Here is a 19,576-nt window from a genome sequence, read left to right as displayed (position 1 = left end):
GGAGGGGGAGGGGGGAGGGGGAGGGGGAGAGGGGAGAGGGAGAGAGGAAGAGGAATAGATTTTGGAGCTCTCTCAGGGACCGAGAGAAATCGGTAGATGTCCTGCTTCCACTCTGGCCCCTACAGGAGAAATCCTTAGTTTTGATTACATCGAGTTCTCTACCTCCTTTGTATTGTCTATGTTTGGTGCACCAATCTGTCCACGTGTCAGTTCATGTATGTTTTTGTTTCCTTGTCTGAATGATTGTTTCATTGTCTGAATGACTGACTGTTCTATGTTTCATGTTGAAAAGAAAAAAAAAAAAATGGTTAAAACTTTACCTGCTGATTCACTCTCAGTTTGCACAGGGGAGGCTGAGTGAAGCCCTGCACTTTAGCCAAAAATGAAGCACAGCAGGAGAGACCCTGCTGAAAAACTGTTTTTACAAGAGTCTGCAACCTCTTAGTTCTAAGGCAAATAAGCTGATAGTTGTTTTTTCCTAAAAAGTTCTCTGCAGTTGTGATTATTGTGTTTGGCAACTGACAAAGTGTTTTTATCTTGAAATTATAACTAGAAAAAGTAAAATTCTTTGATTGGTATGAATTTATAAATTCGTGTCATTTGGTTTTTGACTGCCTCATTGGTTTTCGACTGGTCTTAAAGGTACAAATATGCTCTGCATTTCTTCATCACAGAGTATTAACTTATAAGTTATTGGGTATGATTAAGAAGGTGTAACATTTGTAACAAGAAAGTTAGCTTTATATTGGTAACTCAGGGTTGGAGTCCAACATTTGGCATAAAGCAGCCCAGAAAACTAGGCCTCTAAGGATACTTCTAATTGAGATAATATTTAATGTGATTCTTATCCTAGAAAGTAGACTTATAAGAGATAAGATTCAAAACAATGTCTCTTTAATGAAACATTAAAATTTACACTGTCATGCATTCATGAATTGGCAGCCAAACCTCGTAACGTGATAGTGATATTTCTAATATTGATTTTAAAGATGATAAATTGTTTTAAAATTGGGTTTTGCTTTCCCAAAGTTGTAGATATTATTTTAACGTTGCAAAAGAAACTTAAAAATTATGATAAATTGCCAATGTTCCATTGACTGCAGTTTGCAGTTTGATCACAAATTTAAGGTTTTCTACTCACCCATATATTGTTAATCAAGATTATTACAAGAGTAATCTTATGAGAGCACTAATACAGCTCACTTCATACAAAACTAAGCCAGAGTTATCTAGATATGTTTGTCTTTGTACATAAATTAGACCCTCAGACAATCAGTTTGGCTATGGTTGCTGCCTGGCAGGAGACTACAGTACAAGCAATTTTTCACAGCACTAAAGTTATAAAGAATGTTTTAACTATAAGTCTTCTTATGAAAGACTGTCCAAAATTAGAGGCATAGACAGTTGAATTGTTCCCCTAGAATCTGTCCTCATTGGCCAAGATACTCAGATTAAAAAAGTTTTACATTTGAATTAATGCAAAGTTCAGAGCAGCCTCAGGGAAACTTGTTTGATGTTTCTTGTGTTTTGCAAACTGTGCCTAAGGAAGTTCTTGAGATAGGAGACCCAGAAGGGGTTAGTCTGTGGCAGTCATTTATCCTCCAAATAGGTTGTTCCAATTACTTTTTATTTTATACATTATACAAAAAGGAGAAAGAAAAAGTTTTGTACATTCATTATGCTAGGCACTAGGATACAGTCACTAACAAACCAGGCAATGTCCCTGCTCTCATGGAGCTGACAATCTAAGGACGATCAAATACACCCCAAGCCCACAATGCCACAAATTCCTGACAAATCGAAGTGAGCTAAAAAGGCACAGGATGAGGCTTTCAAAGTTCATAGGTATCATTAACTGTATACAGCCCGAGTGGCCTAGAGAATTTTCTGTTAGGATGATTCTGGGCTGGAAACTAAGGTTTTTGCTTAAGTCAGAGGGAACCAGGTTAGAGTGTGCACTAGAGAATACACTCAAGAGAAGGAAATCACGATGGACAACCCTGTGAGCCGAGCAGGCACCTAACCCATTCATAAGCATGTCAAGGCTCCCCACACCTCACGTGGACACAGCGGAAAGACAGGGCCAGTGCAGAGGGGCCAGTTCATATACTTGACATGTGCTATGAGAGTCACATGTAGTCAAAGCCTCAAAACTCACAAGTGAAGAATGCATAACAAACTATAAACCAGAAAGAAAAGGAATGCATTTTCAAACTGTTTCTGTACTGCTTAAGATTCATCAGGGTGCTGGATCCCTTGGAGCTGGAGTTAGGTGACTATGAGTGGCCCCATGTGGATGCTGAAAACTGACCTGGGGTCCTCTTAAAGAGCAGTAAATGTTCTTAACCACCGAGTCATCTCTCCAGCCATTGGTGCCAAAGCTTGAAGCATACAAGGCTATGTACCCCACGTACCCTACACCTATAAAACTATTCAATGAGATTGGATATAGGACATTTTCTTTATTGCAGATTTGATTTCTGGAGATTATCTTCCACAGAAAACTTGAAGTTGGTATTGCAATGTTGTAAAAATATAAGGCAGGCATTAAGTCAACCTTTTGCATTGGTTTTATGGATCCATGTATATAGGTAGCCATCATAAACTGAAGGACACTTTTATTATCTTTAAAAAAAAAACTTCCAAAGGTTTGCTGTTCAGCAGCCATCACTAACGACATTCATACATAATCTCCTAGAGGGAAATATGGAGCGATTACATATTGTTCTCTAGGACACAGTGAGTGCGGTTAAAATGTCATTCTTTATTATGTATGTAACAGCCTTCTACCCCAGACCCTCCTGTTTTGTGGCTTTGCCCTTTTTCCTGCTATAATACAAAGGAAAGGCTACATCCGCAGGACACCCTTATTAAAAATCGCCCCAGCAGAAGATGCAGATCCTTACAGAGGTCTTTGCCTGAACGTTCCAGATTCCCTAAACTGTTCACTGTTGACCAGAAACCTTCCACAACACATGGTTATGAAAGGCTAAAGTAGTCTGCATGAATCACTTTAAGTAGGTATATTTCAAATATAAATATATTTTCTGTTCTATTATTTTTCTACATGACATTTTAAAAAAGGAAGTTTTCCTGAAGGTTTCTAGTCAGCGGCGAATGCAATCCCTTCTCACGGCTTTACCTGAAAAACATAACACAGGAAATTACCAGAAGGCAGCGAGAAAGACAGGCAGCTCCATGCAGTTTTCAGAATGAAAGTGTAACATTGTAAAATACATGATAGAATTTCTGTTTTCTGTTATTTCTAAACATTTTAGTCATTAAGCTTCTTGTGATGTAAAGTTTTATTTGGAAATATACAAATCATTTTTATTGGAGGGCAGTGCGCATGAGTGCAGGTGCCCACGGAAGAGGCCCTGGGTTCCCTAGAGCTGCTCCTCTAGTCATTCCGAGAGACCCCACACGGGCACTGGGAACTGACCCCTGGCGCTCTGTAAGCCCAGTATACACATCTAACCACTGAGCCAGCTCTTTAGCCTTTCATTTCCCACTTTGTAACATGAAAAAGGAGACTACCACCCTACTTTAAAAAACACAGGCTGTTAAACTTCATCCTATTCAAGTCTCAAAACTCATTAATCAGATGACAGGTATACTTACAAATAAATCTTTAAATCATAAGAAACTTAATGGCTATTTTTTTTAGAAATAACAGGAAACAGAAATACCATCATGTTTTAGCACATACTTATAAAAAATTAACTTAAACCCCATACAATAGTCTTGAGGAAAGCAAACAGCATGCAAATATCAATATGTGAGCTGCACACAGCCTAGAGTCACCGAGGACAGAATGTAACACAGATCAGACCGGCCCGTGGGCTTGTCTGCTGGGCACTGTCTTGACTGTCAATTGACGCAGTCCCATGCAGTGTCATCGCTGCCCGGGAGGTCATGGGCTGTACAGACAAGGCAGGAAAGCATGAACCAGTGAGAGGCAGCCAGCAAGCAACATTCCTCCCCAGTTCTTGCTTCAGGTTCCTGCCAGCTTCTCTCAATGACAAATAGGACTGTCACCTGGAATAAATGGTTTCCTTCCCAAGGAGCTTTTTGGTCAGAGCATTTTAACCCAGCCCAGAATGAAAGTAGGCCACAGGGAAAGTTGAAATGTTATCTTAGCCACCGGTTAAATAGGCCAGCTGACAGAAAAGAAAGGGCACACGCAGCCAGCACAGGCATAGGGCAGGGCCGCGCTCCACCAACAAGCCCTGCGGCCTGCACTGCCCTGAAGGCAACAAGTCCGATTCCTTTCCTTTTTTCATTGTACACCTTGATGGTCATCTTAGATTTCCTGAAATAAGAATTTTGTACTGCTTTTTCCAGACCTAATTACTAGCTCTTAAAAAAAAAATCAAGAGAGCAACTAATAAAAGGTATAAGTCCAAACCTAACTTGAAATAAACGCTCCTAGGTGAGAGTTTAAAGATCCACTCTTCCCCCGTAAGGACTCACTCTGGATGAGAGAGCTTCATCCGTTCCCTTTGTTTTGCAGAATAATTTAGATTCCCTCCTAAAACATAAATGAACATAGTCATTTTCAGTAACATGAATAATTAAAATTCAATCATACACAAATATTTGCATAAAGTGTTGCAAGATAAAAAAAAGTCCTATAATCATGCTCTAATTTTAGCTTCGTATTTTTAAGTGTGAAGGTATGTGTTGTTAACAAAAACACTGTGTTAAATGTTAGTAATACTGAAAATTAAGAGAAATTAAAACAAATCTAAATTTATACATGCAACATTGTGCTACATTCTCCATTATATTCTACCATGCCCTTTAAGGACAGGCAAATAGAAAGATTAATAAAAGTAACATCAAACTCTTATTAAGAAAAAAAAATACTCTAATGCATATTAGCATGTACTAGTTTCTAAAATCTATTATTTCTAATTCTAAATCAAACATGTTCAACCTTAAAGTGAAAATTTTTACTTTTTTCTTTTTTAGAAATATTTCTAAAAAAAATAAGGCATAGGGGTTTTGCTAAAATATACCTGAGATTTTATATTATGAAACACTGATCTTCCTAGAGATGAATTGCATAACGGCAATTCTCACAGATGTGATGGTCCGAATGTGATTATAAACCTAGGTTCCTGCACTAAGACTGGGAAACCACTTACACAAACTGAAGAAAACACTGGCCCTCGAGACGGCCCACCTGAGACAAAGAAGAAATCCAGGGAGCCGCTTACCTTGGGCACGGTTCACCAAGTACAGACAGACCACAGCCAACAGTGACACTGAAACACAAGGCACACTTGTAAGTGACACCGACGCATCAAACGCAAGCACAGACCAAACCCCTCTTAATCGGAATCTAAAACACACTGTTCATTTTTGCTTCTGAGAGCCCTGGAGTGCCACAGCGTTTTTTCCCCTAGGAAACCACTGCTTCTTAGCCCAGGAGTGGCATAATAGCTCTATAGGAGTGGGAGCCAAGACACCCCCAACCAACACCCACCCTGACCCTTCTTCCTCTCTTCTTAGCCCCAGAACTGGCAGTGCCTAGCCAGTTTGTCATTTCTAAGAAGTAGCTCTGCGGGGATTTCTATCTGAGAAAACCATGTGCCTTTACAAATGAACAAAATCAGAACTTTACCCTTAGCTTCCTAGAAGCCGAGAGCTACTTCAGCGACCAAGGCAGAGCCTGGCTTCCCACCCTTACCTGCTGAGGCACACTGTCTAGTTTAGTTTCAGCAGTATGACAAAGCCCAACTGTAAAAACATCAACCCTTGAATCTGTTGTAAGAAACCCAACGCTGCCATGGGGCACACTCACAAGAAACACAGGCAATGAAGAACACCTCCAGCAGCAAGTATCCCTGCGAATCCAGGATCATGCCAGCAAGGATGGCGATGACGGCCAGCCCGAGGTTCTGAATAGACTGCATGCTACGGTTTCCAGATACAGGAACACATCATTGTCAAAAGTCTTCATACACAGACTAACTGCACTATTAATATGAGCATCCGAAATCACACACTACTGGTGCTTTGAAAGACTTTCAATCAGAGAACAAACTGATAGATTTTGGTTTGAGACACAGAGACTACGTGGCCCTGGCTGGCCTGGAGTTCACTTTGTAGACCAAGCTTGCTTCAAACTTACCAAGATCCACCTAACTCTAACTCTAGAGTGCTGGGATTAAAGGTGTGCATCACCACGCCCAGCAGATTTGGGGTTTTATCCTAGACTGTTTCTGCTGCTAGACCATCTGCTGCAAGGCAAGTGAAGTACAAAATGCCTTCCTGAATGAAGAGAGAGCTGTCCATACAGCAGCCACAGGAGCAGATGCCCCCTTTGCCTCTGGAGGCCTGGGAAAGCAATCAACCTCCTACTGAGAGGTCCTCGGGGAACAGAGTGGTCCTGTCTGTAACTGCATCTCAGGGGCTATAGTTTACTCCGCCTGTCTTGCTAGAGGTTTACCCTGCTTGATGGCCAAATGTAACTACAGTTGACTAGACTAAGAAGCACTTAGCAGAAAGTATTCGTCTAGGTGTAACTGTTGGTCATGTCCAAAGAGGAATAAATTATTTGGGAAAGACCTGAATATGGACCACACCATCCCACAGGCTGGAGGCCTGAACAGAATAAAGGGGCAGCGGAAGGCTGTTCTTGGAGGCTGTTCTTGGTCATCATCTGGACTGCATCTGGAGCTAACTAAAACCCACCATGAGAGATATTCGCTTAATCTAAAGTGGGAAGATCCACTTCTAACCATGATCTTTGCGATGGGAAGACACACCTCTAATCTGAACCACACTTCTGTAGGAAGCCCATATAAGGACACGGATGAAGGAAGTTTTTCTGCTCTCTCCTCATTAGCGAGTCCATTCCTTCACTGGCATTAGAGCCTACTTCTTTGCCATTCTGGCATATACTGAAGACCAGCTGAGACATCCAGCCTTGTCGACTGAACAACTACTGCATTCTTGAACCTTCTGTTCATAGGCAGCCATAGTTGGATGTGGTGGTTTGAAGGAAAATGGCCTCCATAGGCTCACAGAGAGTGGCATTAACAGGAGGTGCGGCCTTGTTGTATCTCAGCTCTCTTCCCGCTATCTAAAGATCAAGATGTAGAACTCTCAGCTCCTTCTCCAGCACCATGTCTGCCTGGATGCTGCCATGTTTCCCTCCATGACAAGAATAAACTAAACCTCTAAACTGTAAGCCAGCCCTAGTTAAATGTTTCCTTTATTAAGAGCTGCCATGGTCATGGTGCCTCGTCACAGCAACAGAACCTGAACAGTGGATTAGCTGGACCACAGTCTGAAAGTCACTCCCGTAAGCTGGCTTTTTCTGTATAGAGAGAGATGCATTCTATACACTCTGCTGCTTTAGAGAACCCTGACTGATGGATGAGGAAAGGAATACAGGCCTTACTCAGTACAGACATATGTATGTGTGAGCAAACACACGACTGCACATCTGTCTTCCTGGCTGCCGTGGCGGATCTGCCTCACCACAGGCCCAGAATCAATAGAGCAAATACTGAAATCTCTAAAACCAGGAGCTAAAATGAGCCCTCTTCCATTGGATTGTCTTCCTCAGATCACAATTAGGGAAAGTGACCAGAAACACCGCACAGGACACCTGCTTAAATGGATTAACTGACGCTCCTAAATCATGTGCAGGTTCAGAGCTTGCCAGAACTCTGAACATTAGCACACACGGGATGTTACAATAACTGATAACACAGCAGAAGGCGCATGTACGATCTGTGGTAAAAATGCAGTACTTACAATCCATATGCAGTCCCCAGCTGGTGTTCAGGAACTATGAATGCCACCATTGGCCACAATGCACAGGCCAGCAATGAGTAGGAAAACCCCAGGAGACACTAGATGGGAAGACAGAGCAGTACAGTATGCATCAGGTGACAAGTGACATACTAGCTAAAACAGAGTACACACCTAGTTAGTATAATTAGACTAACACTTTAAATACAAAGGACAGTCGTGGGCTTCTATCAGTACCCTCCACTGTTCTAACCATTTTACCTTGTGATGTAAATATACATAAACTATCTGGGCCTACTGTCCAGTCAAGGGCACAGTTAGCTGGCAAAAAGTTCTTACCCAAGTTTTCAGGCAACCTGATTTTCCTCAATTACAAAGGGAGTAATCAAGGCAGCAGAGTGACCTGACTCTGCTGCTGCCTCTGGAAGATCAGTTCTGAACTGAGAGGCAGAGCAGGGACAGAACCGCCGTCACCAGTACTTGTCAGACTCTGTGAGTCTGCCTGTTCCTCAATACCAAAGGCACTAGCCAAGCATGGCGGTGGCAGGCCTGTGGATGGGTGACAGCTGTAAGCCAAGGCCAGCTGAGGCTGCTCGGAGAAACTGGAGGTCACTTTAGCTATGTATAAATAAGAATAGATCTCAGATTTTTAATATAAAATATGGTTTGAATTCAAATTAAGTATTACATGTACCCATCAGACTGGTAAATATGAAATAATGCTGACAAGGATACCAGCAAGGGAAATGGGCAGATCTGTGAGTTGCTGGCAAAGTTACAGGTGAGTAGTATGTTGTCACATCTGTCAAGATGACCACTGTACAGAGCCTCTGCTGCAGCACTGCTACTTCTAGAGCCTGCATGTCCCTAGAGGAAGGCTTCCACGGAACTGCCCACCAGGTCCCTAGAGGGAGGCTTCTGCGGAACTGCCCACCAGGTCCATAACTACTTATGCTCAAGGTGTTCCTTTAAGAACAAATAAGAAACAAAGCACTCAGCCTGCATGCACTCCCTGGAGACAACAAAACCTCCATGGATTTATTGCCAACCTTTTAAACCTAATAGGAGTCAAAGTCAGACAAACAGATACTGGGCCGGAAGACTGGCTGCTTTTAGGAAAATGACTTATTTTAGTTAACATCAGAAAAATAACTGGACGTGATTAGCTTTCTAATCATGAGACTATTTTACTTCAAATTCTACTTCAGCACTGAAGATTCCCTACTAAATAAGCCAACTGAAAAACAAACTTTATAAATTAGTAACTGACCATTCTTTTTTAAATAAATATTTACTTTGTCAAAATTAAAGTCAAGTCATGTCCCCCTCAGCGGCCAGTGGGGTTTGCTGGGTGCAGCAAACATGGACGTGGGGTTCTCTTGGCATTACCATAGAAATCCATGGGTTCCAAAAGGTGAAGGCCAGCATCATGTGGGACACGAGGGTGGCGGCCACCGCATACAGGACCCAGATGATGTTCTTGCCTGTTTTATCCACCAAGAGTCCAAATAATGGGGACATGGGAGCTGATATGATATACACGATACTGCATGGAGAGAGCAAAAGAAGTTAACGGAAAGCAACATAGTTAGAAAGTAAGTATCTAACTCCCTAAAACTACCCCCAAAGCAAAGCCTCACTCCTCTAACTTAGCACCCTTCCAAAACAAGCGCCAGAGAACAAGAATCTAAAAGTCAATCCAAGAATTCTTCGGTTTTCTCTTTACGCAAAGCCAGGACCCTGGGATTTGGGTCTGCAGTGTTGGGGATGGGGGCAAGCTGCACTGCAGTGTCAGGGATGTAGCAGGAGAGGGGCTGCAGTCACACAATCTTTGTGGCCTCGCACACATGACCTCTGCTTATGTGAGGTCACACACCGCAACAAGCACCTACAGATTACACCAAATACCTGTTAATTGCACTTGCTGACTGGGAAGAGAATCTGAATTTCTCCATGAAGAAAACTCTAAAATTAAAAAGAAAAGTGTGCACGTTAGAAGGAGCTACTTTCAAGAAATAAAGAAAAGGTTAAAAATAACTCTTAACATTGAATAAGCTTTCCTCCCGCTGTTATCGCCTATCCACTCTGAAGCCATCTGCTACGGCTTAAGTACTCCTGGAACTACTTCACTGAACCGAGCTTGGCTGACATGTTTTCACAACAGCAAATCTAAAGTCAGGAGCGCAGAGGTCCTTTCCCATGGAACAGGGTTCTTGCCGTAACTCGACTGCACAGTCTTGAAGGTTGCAAAGACAGAAAAACACATTTCTCCATATGCACTCTCACACTGCAGCAGCCAATGGCTGCAGAGAGAAGCAGGCACAACAAACTAGGACCTGCCTTGAACCCTGACTCTGGCAGAATCTGCCTGAGGTAGAATGTGTGCAGCCTCCACTACAGCAGGCAGCCTCCCGACGCAGGAACAGAGAGACAAGTTTAAGTCTTTCTTCAAGAGGATGAAGAAGGTAGTAAAGCAGCCAGGTGGTGGTGGTGGCACACGCCTTTAATCCCAGCACTCAGGAGGCAGAGGCAGGCAGATTTCTGAGTTCGAGGCCAGCCTGGTCTACAGAGTGAGTTCCAGGACAGCCAGGGCTACATACACAGAGACAGTTTTCTCGAAAAAAAAAAAAAAAAAAAAAAAAAGGAGTAGTAAAACAATGTTGAACCTGGAGCTAAAACTGCCCACTGTATCCCAGAACGTAAGGTAATTAGTCTAAATAAGCAGAGTCCACAGTGGGAAGATTAACTACAAAACCCTCACTCGCTGCTGTGCTTCAGCCCTTGGTATAACTGTAACTGGATGCCAGGGAACACTCACTTGCCCAGCCCGATGAACGGGAACACCGCCACGTAGTAGCAGACACAGATGATGAAGACCAGGATCAGGGGTAACGAGAAGTCCTTTATATCCCTCAACTTAATGACTTCACCTTCAGAAAAGGAAGACGCATCGTTTCAGAAACCCAAGCACCTGCAGTCATCATCAGTCATCATTTTCATTCACATAGTAATAACAGTTTTCTAGAAGATCCCACAAACATCGTCCGTGAGATACATTACCAAGTACCGAGGAGGATACGAGCAGAGACTGCTTTTATAGAACTAGGATCATTTTACTAAGATTCAGAACTAAATCAAGAATGAAGATTCTGCTGAAACCTTAAAAGGGGGAATACAAACAAAAATGGGGATAAACAGAAGTGGATCTGGACACAGCATCACGCACTGCGCAGTACCTTCACGTGCCCTCAGTCCCACTCTACCTTCACCATGATGTACCTGTTTTCCCTTGTTCTTTATGAAGTATTTTCTCTGCTCTCCGATCCAAATAAGCAAGAACCAAAGCACAGATTAGTGAAAAAATGCACGTTATACACCCTAAAAAAAAAAAAAAAAAGGAGAGGAATGTTAGAAAGGTCCAGGGGCTTGGGGTAAGCGGCGCACTGCATCGAGAGCAGCCACGTGCCCACTGAGAAGAAAGGCTGAAGACAGTACGAAAAGCCTCTGATACCAAAAGCAGACGACGCCCAGCAGGCAAACTTCATCACAGCTGTTTCTCAGTAGAAGGCTGGCAATTAGAAGGAAAACGCTGGAACGAAACACTCCAGTCTTGTAATTGGGGAGCACATTACCAGCCATGGGAAGGTGAAGACGGACAGACAGACCCTTGGGCTCCCTGCCTGAATCGTTGGGTCTTACCTGAATCAGTCAGTTTCAGTGCAAGACATTGTCTCCAAAACTAAAGTGGAGAGTGATCATGAAAGACACCTTAGCGCTGAGCTTTGGCCTCTACATGCATGTAACATGTTCACCTGCACATGCATGTGCACAGAATAATGTGGACACACACATACATCACAGAAAGAAAGAACAGGAGAGGACCGTTCCCTGACTTGTACACTATAGAAGCTGCTTATAAGGAGAGCCGGCAGCCACGGATTCTACTGCCACCCCGACAAGGTGACGGTTCTGGGTGTAACTTGGCCTCGGTGAGGCTCAGCTCCTTGTGTGTAACATGAGAAGTGCTCACTCTATGAAGTGTCTTTTCTACCTGCAGGATGCCACATAATTCTGCACATGGAGAAAAATGCAAATACAAAAGCTCCCTGAGTCTAAGCATTTGAGAAGGAGGCTCTGGGGTGGACAATGGTGAGGTGGGATTCCTGTTAGCACTGCCCCTCCACAGCCCTCTTGTAACCAGGCTGTGTGCATCAAGCAATACAAGGGATAAAAGATATGCAAATGGAGCCTTCAACTCACTGTGCCACAGGCCACTGTGAGAAGCCACAGACACAAGGGACAGATGCCACCACAGAGTCTGAGAACCTGTGCTGAGAGGAGCCTGAAAAGGGACACGCAGAGCTTCACCTTCTCCTCAGTGACTTGCCACTCAGCAACCAGCACCATGGAACTTGGGCTCAGAGAACTTAGGGACAACAGGGACATACACAGTACACAAAGACAAGACCCAATATTTTTCAGAAAACAGAGATAAACTGTCTTGGCCTAGATAAAGGAACTAGTTATGGGCATCGAAGAATGAACCCAGGTTCCTGGCTCTAACTCCTTGGATTTTGCACTGACCTACACCATGTCTCTCCAGAGTCCTGGCTGAGGCTGAGCAGAAGGACCCAAGTTCTCCCCCGCTGGCTGTTAATGTGAGTCACCTGGGTACACTCCCTGACTGACCTGTCTTCACACACACGTCATTGAACATACAATATGGAAGTGACGGCACTGAGGAACACAGGGGAGAATCAGATCCTCCTTCAGAAATGGCAACAAAGTGCAAACAAGAGATATGACTGTCTTTTCCTAAATTGTCAAGATAACTGATGATCCCCGGAGGGAAACCATAGCCTCTAAGGACGGGAGTCTGCCACTAATCCAGAGCTCTTGCCTGTTTGGCACGTCTCCTATCACAGAACCTCGGAAGGGACAAGACATGAGACACAAGGAGTCACTCACCAATCATAAGTGTCACGCCCAGGGTCATGTGGCCAGCTGAGCCCAGTGATGCTTCAATCTTCCCATACAGCCATCCCATGAGGTTCATGTTCACTGTGCTTCCCTGAGAAAGGAAAAGCAACGCTCAATCACTACACTGGGGGAAGTTTACTTACAGTGCCTTAGTGTAAGCAGAATCCAGATTACACGGAAGATAATCTGGTTAGACTGGGGGATGGTGGGGGAGATAGACCTCTAACCTAGACCTTTGAGGTGGAAGACCCACTCCAACCTGAGCCACACCTCCTGCTAGAAGCCTAAGGACATGGAAGAAAGGAAGACCCTGCTCTTTGCCTGCTTACTCTCGCCTTGCTAGCAAGTCCGTTCCTTCACTGGTATTAGAGCCTACTACTTTAGGATTCCAGCGCATACTGAAGGCCAGCTGAGACACCCAGCCTTCTTTCCTGAACAACTACTGAACATCTGGACCTTCTATTCATAGACAGCCACTGTTGAATTAGCTGGTCTGCAGCCTGTAAGCCATTCCACTAAATCCCTCTGTATATACAGATTTATTCTATAACTCTCTGGAACCCTGACTAACACACTTTGGATGTGCTCTGAGGATTTAAAAGACGTATTCCATTCCCAGTGTGCTCTCTCTGCCTCCTACTGACAGATCACGATGTAAGCTGTCCACTGTTCCTGCCACCATGTCTTCCCTCTGCCATCAGAGGCTCTAATCCTCTGGCACCATAAGCCCGATTAAACACTTTCTTTGATAAGTTGCCTTGGTCATGGTCATGATCATAGTCATGGGAATGTTACAGCAAGAGAAAAGAAATTAAAATAGTGGGCTACAGACGAGAGACCTGGGTAAGCCTCCCTCTGCAGTCCTGAAAAGCAGCTCTGGCTAGAGCCAGATACAAGGCAGCAGTCAGGCTCTCAGCAATAGGGCCAAAAACAGGAAAGATGGCTCTGCGATCAGGCTACTGGCAGTACGATAAGACGTGCTTAGAACATGGATGTGGTTTTCTCGTACAGCCAGTAGCACGTGTTGACGAGTATGTCAGAGGATGGAAGGAGGTGGAGCACAGGGTGACACCAACGTTCTGTACAAGAGACCAGGTGAAGAGAGCAGCCCTTGCTGAGGAGGGACTCCACAAGAGCTGACCTGAGGACGGACTGGCGGGGAGAACACGAAGAACCGGATACAGAGTACGTTCAGTTCAGGGAAACTGGACAGCCTGCATGAGTCAGGGATTGGGGAGAAAGGCCTGGACAGACAGCCAAGGGAAACACTGAATGCACGTGAGGAACTCAAGGGAAAACCCAGACAAGTGTCAGGAACCCGGAAGCAAAGCAATGCTATTCAATCCTGTAAAACTAGGTAAGAATTCCGAGGCTCTGAGTGCTGGAAGAGAAGAGATACCAGAGTCACGGCTAGAGCACCCTCACATTTACAGCCATGAGGGGAGAGAGAGGCAGGAGAGGCAGGAGAGGCGGGAGAGGCGGGAGATGGGGCCTGAGTCTCAGGAACTAACAGGAGGAGGGTGGAGGGAGGCATCGCTCATCAGGGAAACCAAGCAAAGTCCCCAGCAGTCAGCACTCACAAACTCCTCAGGAGAGCAGCTGCTTGCTGTACTGTCACCTGGCTTAGCGCTTGCTGAAAACATGAGCTTAAAAGGAGCAAATTACAAAGGAAAATCAAAACAATACTGGACCCCGCCCCCAGCCGTAGCTGTCGTGGGGATACTTAAGATTTCCTATCTCGCAGGATGCATCAATCAGACCATTAGATCTCCTGGGTATCCTCCCTAAGACAGGCTGACAGAGGTAAGTCCGAGATGTGAGCACCATGAGGAGGAAGCCAGACCTCTCGTCAGGTGGCTGAGATGTGGAAATAAACATGTCCGATCAGAACTGAAGAGCCATGGCACATCAACTGCAAACAACTATTACTGAAGGCAATACAGCGGGGGCAGAACAGGCAGGAAAGGCCCTCTGTGGGAAAAGGCTTCATCTGTGTGAGGCGGAGTGTCAGAAGTTTGTGATGTCCCACACCTTGTGATATCTCACACCTTTAATTCTAAAGGCAGAGGCAAGCAGACCTCTGTGAGTTCAAGGCCATCTTGATCTACAGAGCAAGATCCAGGACAGCCAGGACTCCATAGTAAGACTATCTTAAAAAAAAAAAAAAAGTTAACTGAGAGAGAATGGGCTGCCCCACTGCAGAGTGAGCTTCCTAACAATGGAAATGTGCAGGCAGAACATAGATGGATGGATGGATGGATGGACAGATGAATGGACATATGGATGGGTGGGTGGATAGATGGATGAGTGGATGGATGGATAGAGAGATTTTTGAGGCAAGGTACCCAAATGGGTGAGAAATTAGGCAAGCTTTATTCAGATGCTTTGAACTAATGAATGCTTATGAGTGCTTAACTGAAGACAAAATAAATGTCAGTCTAAGTCCTAGAGAAATAAATAGAATCAGGGACTACAAGTGGCTCCATGGTCAGAGTGCTTTGTGAAATCTGGAAGACAAGAATTCAGATCACAGCTCACATGTAACAAGCCAACTGTCCCCTGAATGTCTAATAACACAGATCTGCAGAGACAGGAGACTGCTGTCTTCAAATGAACAAGTGGAGCGTGACCTCTGTATGCAGAGGCACCAACACAAACACACATAAGAGAGATCCATAGAAATCACTGCCTACTTCTTCACATCCAAGTGTGCTCTAGCACACTTCTTTCTATGACTGAAGAGATCACTACAAGACTCAGGCTCATGCTTCCTATTGGGCCCCACCACGTCCGTCACCATACTTACAATTCTGGCCATGCTGAGTTGAAGTCCAAACACCAGGTTTAATTCTTTGCCTTTAAACCAACTCACGGCATATGTATTCTGGGCAACTGCTAAGGACTCTCCACCAATCCTAAATGTAGAAGAAGAAAAGTCAGAGCTTTGAAAGAAATCCCAGTTAGCCATTTTCTTCCTCCCAGAGAGAAGTGGGATTTCTGTCTCCTCTTGAATGGAGGAGGGCTTAAGTGCTTCAGCCAGTGAAGCAAGACTGTGTGACCATGAGCATGACAAAGATGGCAACTGACATTTCAGTCCAACCTTCACAGCTGAAGTCCTAAGCTACTTTGTAGGAAGCTTAACCATCCTCACGGTACCACAAAACAAGCCACACAAGAGGTACTGCTTGAAAATGAGCATGCTCTTCAGGAAACCCAACCCTAGCATCCAACATGTTGAACAACAAGCTTCCAGCTTTATATGAATCTCAGCAGCAAAGACCCCAGATATCAGAACACCCACCCACACACTCTAAAATGCAATTACTATTTTCTACTGTGATGTGTTGGAGTGATTTGGCATGCTGAGTTAGTAATGCCAGGCTATAAGAGGAGCTACACCATGCGTCCTATGCAGAGCACCAATATGGAGGAGAGTCCTTCATTCACATTTTGTACAGATGGAAACTCATTTGCAGGCCCATGTGCGAGGCTCCTGCATAGTCAACCTTGTTCTACTACTTGGGTTTTAATTTTCCTTCACTTAGATCCACATGCTCACCACTACCCCTTGAGGTCCATTTCAACCCTTAGTCCTGCCACGGTTCAGTCCCAGCAAAGGCATCTTCCTTCTCATCTACACAGCAGTCCCCACTCTTCCTTCTACACTGCCCCACTTCACCCACGAGGCCACTTAGCCTTTCATGCTCTTATATACACTCTGTCTCCTTTGGGGATGTGCTACGTCTATGTGCATGCCCTGGTGCCTCAGGGAAAAGACTTTTTTCAGTCTAGTGTATCCCTCAGGGTAGGATGCCCAAGGCTGGACTCAGAACAGGTGTGTGAACAGACACTGAAATGTACACGGGGAAGTCAGCCCAGAGATTCTGCGCTAATTCAAGCCACCTCAACAGGGAGCAGGAAGACATACGTGCCACTCACTAAGGAAGAGGAAGATGTCCAGAGCAACCAACCTAGAAACTGATGGTCCATACTATTGTGAATGAGATTTAAGTAAGTTTTCAATATAATCAAGTTGTAAACGCTCGGGGAAAGCATTACTGAAGACACTTAAAAATATTCAAACTCTACAAGCTAACCAGGATCACTCAAAAAAACTAAGTCTTAAATCAGCTCAGAAGCACACTAACATAAATAGGCTGCATTTCAAAGATTCTGAAATAATTCCTCACTGTCGCTCCAAGAACGGAGTCCTGTGAGGAGAATTCTGAGAGCTTGTGAGGAAACTCCCAAGAAAAGAAGACAAGAGAACTAAGACCTCTGTTTCTTCAAAAGCACAAACACGTTCTTGGGGCGTGTGTCTGCGCCCCTCCCAGCTGTGGTGGATAGGCGTGAGCTTACTTTATGACAGCCGGCTGTTGTTGTTTATACGCCTCTGCGGAAAAACTTGTTTTGGCCACATGTGGCTTATCCTTGTGAGTGTACACTTTACTCATGTGACTCCCCTTAAGACTCAAAGTATAGATTGTCTGATGCTTTGGATAAAGTTGCCTATTCCACAAGGCTTTAGCCTGCCTCACTTAAGGGCTCCACTCTCCCAGGTCCTTTCTCACCTAGAGCAGTAATACCTCACTAGAGACAATGAAGTGTTTCTTTTAAATCCTTACTAAAGCACTAGAAGGGTGCGTCAGCGGACTGGTTGGAATACGGAAGGCCCTAGCTTTAGTCCTCAGCATCAAAGATCCTTAATAAACATGCCAAGAAAACATGAAATTAAGGTATAACTTACCCAAACACAAACCTCCCAAGCTCCATCAGCCAAAATGCATTAAATATACCACCCAGAGCAAAAATAACCTGTAATATGAACAGCAATAAAAAATTAATTCAGGATATTTAAGAATTAATTTTTTTTTAATTTTTTTTTAAGATTTATTTATTTATTATATGTAAGTACACTGTAGCTGTCTTCAGACACTCCAGAAGAGGGCGCCAGATCTCGTTACGGATGGCTGTGAGCCACCATGTGGTTGCTGGGATTTGAACTCTGGACCTCCGGAAGAGCAGTCGGGTGCTCTTACCCACTGAGCCATCTCACCAGCCCATTCAGGATATTTAAAAGGAGTAACACAACAAATCCTCATTTTCACAACAATCTCACTAGCCTGCACTAATAAATCCGAGAAATTAAAATATTAATGTTCATGCATTTAGCAGGACTTCTAGAATATCTTCTGGGTTAGGTTAACCCATGTGCAAATGCCCACCTCAATGTGCGTGTCACCATTCTATGGGCTGAGCAGCACAGAGAAGAAAGCAAGCTGAGTGTGCACTGGCCACTTCCTGTTTTCCGGACAGCAGGCACCATGTGACCAGCTGCTGCAAGTTCCCACCATCATGCCTCCCCTCAAGCAGAGAGCTGAGCAAGCCCTTCTCCCTCCTAAGTGGCTTCTGCCAATCACAGCAATGAGGAGGAGACTAAGCCAATGTAATTTAAGGGTCACCACCATGTGGCCATTCTTGGGCCTAATTAATTAACAAATCAATCCATTCATTCATTCAGCATAGTTTTGCTATGGGAATTAATTAAATAAGACTGCAAAGTCATTATCAAATAATGAATAAATATTTTGACTTTTCTTACCTGTCCGATGCAAACAAAGCAGCTAAAAATAACTGTGCCCCATCTGTGTGGGAGAGAAAATGTCATTTTTCCACATTATTGCTGGTAATCAGAGTCCTATACTAATAACCAGTTTGGTTTTCTTTCTTTTCTCTTTTTCTGCATCCAAGGAAGGTGAACGCTCATCTGCTACCTTCCAGGGCCGAATGCTAACATACAGAAGGCCAGAGTTCTGGCAGGGTTCCAGAGGGTCAGCAATGACACAGGTTCATTTACACGATTATCACCTCTTAAAACTTAAATCATCTTCACCAAGTTCTCATTTAGAAATGGAAATTCTCTATTAAATTTCTACGCAGAGTTTAGAGCCGGAGACTAGTAAGAAGGCTCAGTAGTACAGACCACTCACTACTCTTGAGGAGGATCCAGATTCAGGCAGCTCACAAGTGCCTGTGACTCCAGCTCCTGGGACCAGACTCCTGTACTGGCATCCACACATGACATGTGTGCGTGTGCACAAAAATAAATCTTTATCTTACCAATTTAGAATTGATTCCAGGAAATGCTACAGTAAATAATTCTAAGTTTATAATTCTTGGCAACTAAAAACTACTTTTAGAAGACATGGCTATGCCAAGTTAATGGAGTTACAGGTCCAACTACAGTCTATTAATATTTTACCAGAGTCACATAATAGCAGTCTTAGCAGACTCTTCAAAAGTCATCAGAGCCAACTGCATTTCTGAAACTAAAATTCACTCAAAACTTTTAAAATCATGGCCCGAATCTTCTCTAAAACTGGAAAACTCAACGTCCCAAAAAGATTTATATCACCCCTATTAAAAGGAGTTCCTCCTGCATGGAAGTGGGAATAGTTCCCCTAAAACTTCAGCTAATTCCATCATCCCTTGAGACCCAGGAAAATCTGAACAGTTCCTTAACGCTCAACTGTTTAAGATTCTTAGAAGCAACCCCCCCCCCCAAACCTAAGCACACAAGGCTGTCCCAACCCTTATCCATCAGAAAGAGTTAAAACCACTCCGCAGCTCCACTTCTGCCTTCTGAAGAGAGCCCCAGCTGATGGTCCCTAAGTCCCACTTGAAACACAGCCAATGAGAAAGATGAAAAGTGACAAAGCTAATAGCAAAGGGAATATTCCTCTTCGGCATCAAATGACCATAGCCACAAAAAGTTCAATGGCCAAAGACAGGCAGAAATAGTGTGTGTGTGTGTGTGGGGGGGGGG

At 44.0% G+C, this 19,576-nt stretch overlaps 1 protein-coding gene across 2 annotated transcripts in view; it reads right to left on the bottom strand.

Moving 5' to 3' along the window:
* Positions 1 to 1,610: 1,610 nt before the first annotated feature.
* The window catches only part of Mfsd1 (major facilitator superfamily domain containing 1), a 21,625-nt gene continuing 3,659 nt past the window's right edge, over positions 1,611 to 19,576 (bottom strand). The window contains exons 4-16 of one of the 2 annotated variants that reach the window (XM_021158613.2): positions 18,353 to 18,395; positions 17,498 to 17,565; positions 15,557 to 15,665; positions 12,739 to 12,841; positions 11,050 to 11,148; positions 10,589 to 10,700; positions 9,679 to 9,735; positions 9,160 to 9,316; positions 7,774 to 7,871; positions 5,810 to 5,922; positions 5,223 to 5,270; positions 4,474 to 4,531; positions 1,611 to 3,142 (exon numbers count right to left, since the gene is read on the bottom strand). In XM_021158613.2, coding sequence (XP_021014272.1) covers positions 3,139 to 3,142; positions 4,474 to 4,531; positions 5,223 to 5,270; positions 5,810 to 5,922; positions 7,774 to 7,871; positions 9,160 to 9,316; positions 9,679 to 9,735; positions 10,589 to 10,700; positions 11,050 to 11,148; positions 12,739 to 12,841; positions 15,557 to 15,665; positions 17,498 to 17,565; positions 18,353 to 18,395 — 1,069 coding nt within the window. In that variant the 3' untranslated portion in view covers positions 1,611 to 3,138. Of the gene's footprint in view, positions 3,143 to 4,468; positions 4,532 to 5,222; positions 5,271 to 5,809; positions 5,923 to 7,773; positions 7,872 to 9,159; positions 9,317 to 9,678; positions 9,736 to 10,588; positions 10,701 to 11,049; positions 11,149 to 12,738; positions 12,842 to 15,556; positions 15,666 to 17,497; positions 17,566 to 18,352; positions 18,396 to 19,576 lie in introns of those variants that run through there. The other variant, XM_021158614.2, reaches the window with a different exon arrangement.

The sequence above is a fragment of the Mus caroli genome, chromosome 3 (assembly GCF_900094665.2).
Source record: "Mus caroli chromosome 3, CAROLI_EIJ_v1.1, whole genome shotgun sequence".
NCBI classification, from domain to species: Eukaryota; Metazoa; Chordata; class Mammalia; order Rodentia; family Muridae; genus Mus; species Mus caroli.
Note: the sequence above shows the minus strand (reverse complement) of the source record. Positions and strands in the feature narration are given on the sequence as shown.